Raw genomic sequence first — 1,089 nt, 5'->3', positions numbered from 1 at the left:
TATATATATATATTTTTTTTTTTTTTATAATTTTTTTTTTTTTTGCAGATTGCCAGTTTAATATCACTAGAAGATTGCAATTAAACATACGCTTTTTTAATTTTTTAAGCTTTTTTAATTTTTTTTATTTTAATAAGTTACTTTTTTGCAGTTCAGAACAAAACATGTATTATACTAACTAGAGGAAACACACAGACTGCCTTAGAAAACAAAAGTCCACACAGTTTATTCAGGTTTAATTACACATCAAGAGCAGCAAATAATTAAACAATCTTTCAAATTCATCTGTTCTTCTCATAGCACTTCATAATCATAAAAATAGAAATCATATAATGTATAAATATCTGCAATATCGTGTATATTTCCAACTCACAATCCATTTTTATCTTTACAAACATTTCAGCAAAAAGTAATTGCAAAACGCTCCACGTGGACAGTCGCACATTTTGCCGATTCTTGATCCTTTCCTGATGGCGCATTGCTCCCCAACATCGCACTGATGTGAAGGCAAAAGAAATCATTGTCAGTGTTTTGTTAATAGCAAATGTAAATGTGTGATTTTAATCTAGGCATCACAGTATTTTGCACTATTTTAAATATCAATAGCGAAAGACGCATAAATCTCATAAAACTCCTGTTTTGTGCCACTCACTGTAGGAACGCGCCCAAACTTCTTTTCCCAAAGTGAGATGCGTTTACTCTGCAGTTTCTCCAGAACGTCATGTAAAGCCCCGAGCTGTGAACATGTTCAGATCATTTCATGCAAGTAAGTAGCATTAAAATCTTTTTAAAGAAGGGAGCATCGTTTGTTTTCTATGCGCTAAGAATTGCGCAATACTTACGAGCTGCTTTTCGTTGGTCAGATTCGGGTCCTTTGGGTAAAACTCTCTCAAGGCTCTCGTTTCTAAGTCGGATTCGTTGTCAAAGTCCATTTCAGCACCCTGAATGCAGGAGACCAGCACAGCGCATGCCATCGCTGTGGTCCAGAGTTTGGAGCTCTCCATGGTCACAGACAGCCAAGACTGAACGCGTCCTCTACACTGAGATTCAAGTGAACACTCGCTTCCCGCGGTCCAATCACCTTATATC

At 36.5% G+C, this 1,089-nt stretch overlaps 1 protein-coding gene across 1 annotated transcript; it reads right to left on the bottom strand.

Moving 5' to 3' along the window:
* Positions 1-211: 211 nt before the first annotated feature.
* Positions 212-1,089, bottom strand: LOC107596442 (cocaine- and amphetamine-regulated transcript protein-like). The gene is made up of 3 exons (XM_016287185.1): positions 843-1,089; positions 653-736; positions 212-496 (listed from the first exon to the last, which is right to left on the bottom strand). Exons 1-3 carry the CDS (start codon positions 1,002-1,004, stop codon positions 389-391), a joined length of 354 nt encoding a protein of 117 aa, XP_016142671.1. The 5' UTR covers positions 1,005-1,089; the 3' UTR covers positions 212-388.

The sequence above is a fragment of the Sinocyclocheilus grahami genome, unplaced genomic scaffold (genome assembly GCF_001515645.1).
Source record: "Sinocyclocheilus grahami isolate Dianchi unplaced genomic scaffold, SAMN03320097.WGS_v1.1 scaffold219.1, whole genome shotgun sequence".
Taxonomy (NCBI): Eukaryota; Metazoa; Chordata; class Actinopteri; order Cypriniformes; family Cyprinidae; genus Sinocyclocheilus; species Sinocyclocheilus grahami.
This window is presented reverse-complemented; position numbering and strand designations above follow the sequence as displayed.

Coding starts and splice junctions, on each gene's coding strand:
- LOC107596442 (XM_016287185.1), bottom strand. CDS start 1,004: ATGGAGAGCTCCAAACTCTGGACCACAGCGATGGCATGCGCTGTGCTG. Junction 737..842: donor TGACCAACGAAAAGCAGCTC/GTAAGTATTGCG, acceptor ACATGTTCACAG/CTCGGGGCTTTACATGACGT. Junction 497..652: donor AGTTTGGGCGCGTTCCTACA/GTGAGTGGCACA, acceptor CCTTCACATCAG/TGCGATGTTGGGGAGCAATG.